At 41.8% G+C, this 2640-nt stretch overlaps 1 protein-coding gene across 1 annotated transcript in view; it reads left to right on the top strand.

Annotated features, from left to right (window-relative positions):
* Positions 1 to 636: 636 nt before the first annotated feature.
* The window catches only part of LOC115219828 (sideroflexin-5), a 34296-nt gene continuing 32292 nt past the window's right edge, over positions 637 to 2640 (top strand). Inside the window, exon 1 of the mRNA XM_029790108.2 lies at positions 637 to 787. Coding sequence (XP_029645968.1) covers positions 722 to 787 — 66 coding nt within the window. The 5' untranslated portion in view covers positions 637 to 721. The remainder of the gene's footprint in view (positions 788 to 2640) is intronic.

Here is a 2640-nt window from a genome sequence, read left to right as displayed (position 1 = left end):
CTATGATCACAGGCCTTTTCGATCAGAGCTGACCTGATAAAGGTTTCAAATTTTGGTTGAAAGCCATCAAGTTTCGGAGGGGTGGGGGCAGACGATCATATCGATTTCAGGGCTCAATAGGTAGTGATTTTATCATATCCCGATAGGCAAAGTTGACCTCGGCGGAATTTGAACTCAGAACGTAAAGCCGGACGAAATGCCCATTTCTTTACTACCCACAAGGGGCTAAACACAGAGGGGACAGACAAGGATAGACAAAGAGATTAAGTCGATTATATCGACTCCAGTGCGTAACTGGTACTTATTTGATCGACCCCGAAAAGATGAATGGCAAAGTCGACCTCGGCGGTATTTGAACTCAGAACGTAACGGCAGACGAAATACCGCTAAGCATTTCGCCCGGTGTGCTAACGTTTGTGCCATCTCACCGCCTTAACCACATCACAAATATAATCGAAGATGGTTGGGTGGGCCTGATGAGATGGTACAATCAACTCAGAAAACAGTAGTTCGGACGAAATACCGCAGAACATTTTGTTCGGAGCGCTGACGATTCCGACAGTTCGTCGCCTCGCACCTGACCTGCTATTTAAGAATTTTATAGGAGTGTTTAAGGGGAAGCAACTCTCGACGACACTAAATTACTGACACTGCCCTCTGGTGTGATGTCAATTGCATTACACCCCCCCCCTCACGTTTATATGTTGACAGTCCAGCGATAATGTCTGTTGGTGATACTCACGATGGATACCCTCCTTTTCAACTCGACTCCTCCCGCTTCAACCAGGTAAGTACAAATGGTTTATTGTATTTATCCCAACAGATCTTAAGCTTATTTAACAGGAGGGTAGTGCGCCACACTTTAATTAGCGATGGTGTCGGAAGTTGTACCTTTGCATGTTGTTTTCAAGTTTTGGCACAAGGCCAGCAGTCTCGGGGGAAGGGACAAGTTGGTCCCATCAACCCTGATACTCGACTGCTATTCATTTTATCGATCCCGAAAGGTAGGGTCAACCTGAGCGGAATTTGAACTCGGAACGTAAAGACGGACAAAATGCCACTAAGCATTTTGCCTGGCCTGCTAACGATTCTGCCAGCTCGCCGCCTTAATTATAATGGCGAAGGTGTGCACGCCACCCGTTTTCGGTGGTTAGGGTTAGGGTTACGCCGAAAGCGCGTGGTGCGCGTATTCTTTAACTCCGCCATAATAATAATAATAATAATAAAAATAATAATGATTATTATTAACCTCAAGGATTTACATTAAGAAAAACATGGACCAAGACAAAACAAAGAATGTGTGTATTGTTTTGGGGGTTTTTCGTGTAAACAAGATTAACAACTTTTTTTTAAAAAAGGGAAGAAGGAAAGAAATTAACGATGTGTAATCCTCAATAGAGAGGGGACATTCGCGGGTTGCTCATAGAAAAACCCCATAAAAAAAAAAACCCATGGGTACCCTGACTTTGGGGCCAGGTGCCTTTTTCCCTTACCATTTTTCCAACTACAGGCCCGTTCACTCGCACCATTTTCGCCTATTCAGCATAGTAGTGAGGCAGAGCGTGTTATTGTTCATAGGTCTTGTAGTGTGGAAGAGAGAGCAATAGGATGTTGTGATGTTCATGCTGTTTTCTACTTGGACATTAGTGTCTTGATTTGTTTTGTATAACGAGGTATTATTTTACGATCCTTGGAGATCAGTGACTCGGTATATTACTGGTACTTGTACGGGACACAAGGGATGGACAAAATTGATGATGATATCCTATTCACGCCGCTACTGATGCTGTGTATGTGGAGGAGGAGGCAGAAGAGGTCTTTTGAGTTGTATTGACTCCTGACGGGTATTGTAACTTCTGTAGCCTGCACAGTTGTGGGTTTACCATCAAGGGTGGTTTGGGATGGAGTGATTATGTGGAGGGTTATATGAAAGGGTATGATTATAGTTATTTGCTTAACTGTGTCAGGGGCCAAGGGTGAACTCCTTGGCCATCGAAGACACTCAGTTTAGATCTGTTTAGAAATGCCACTGAGTGGTTCTCAACCATTTCTTTGCTTAAGGACCCCTTTGATCATTGAGCAAACCCTCATAATTATTCGATGTTTAAAAAGTCCTATTATATTTATATAATTAAATATTATTACAGCGTGGAAGGTGTTTATAAGCCATTTAAGAAACACACAAAAACCGTTAGATTCACTTCAACATTTAAATTTAATTTGTCAAAGTATTTTTGTCGCTTTGAGACCGCGACCTCTTCACTGACAAAACTTCGTGCTGCATCTAATAATAAATATTTTAAAGAATTGTATTAAAGAAATTGTTAAAATATTTTGTGTTCCGTAGAATCATAACCAATTTATCGCAGATAAATTTTAATGACAGAATCTTATACGGACCTTGGTTGAGAACCACTGATTTAAAGTAATGGAGGGTTTGGTCAATGGTAAGGTGACCATTGGGAAATGGCTGGAGAGTGTTGTTCTGGCTTAAAGATGGGTCTAGAGGTAGGGTCTCTGAAAGAAATTTACCCAGGTGGACCAAGACTATTCTCTTCTTTAAATATAACAAAGTATTTGTGAGATCCGTTTTTAGGGAGCCACCTGGCAAAATGTCACAGCTACCTCCCTTGCTTTAAA

This window comes from Octopus sinensis, linkage group LG15 (genome assembly GCF_006345805.1).
Source record: "Octopus sinensis linkage group LG15, ASM634580v1, whole genome shotgun sequence".
Lineage (NCBI taxonomy): Eukaryota > Metazoa > Mollusca > Cephalopoda > Octopoda > Octopodidae > Octopus > Octopus sinensis.
Note: the sequence above shows the minus strand (reverse complement) of the source record. Positions and strands in the feature narration are given on the sequence as shown.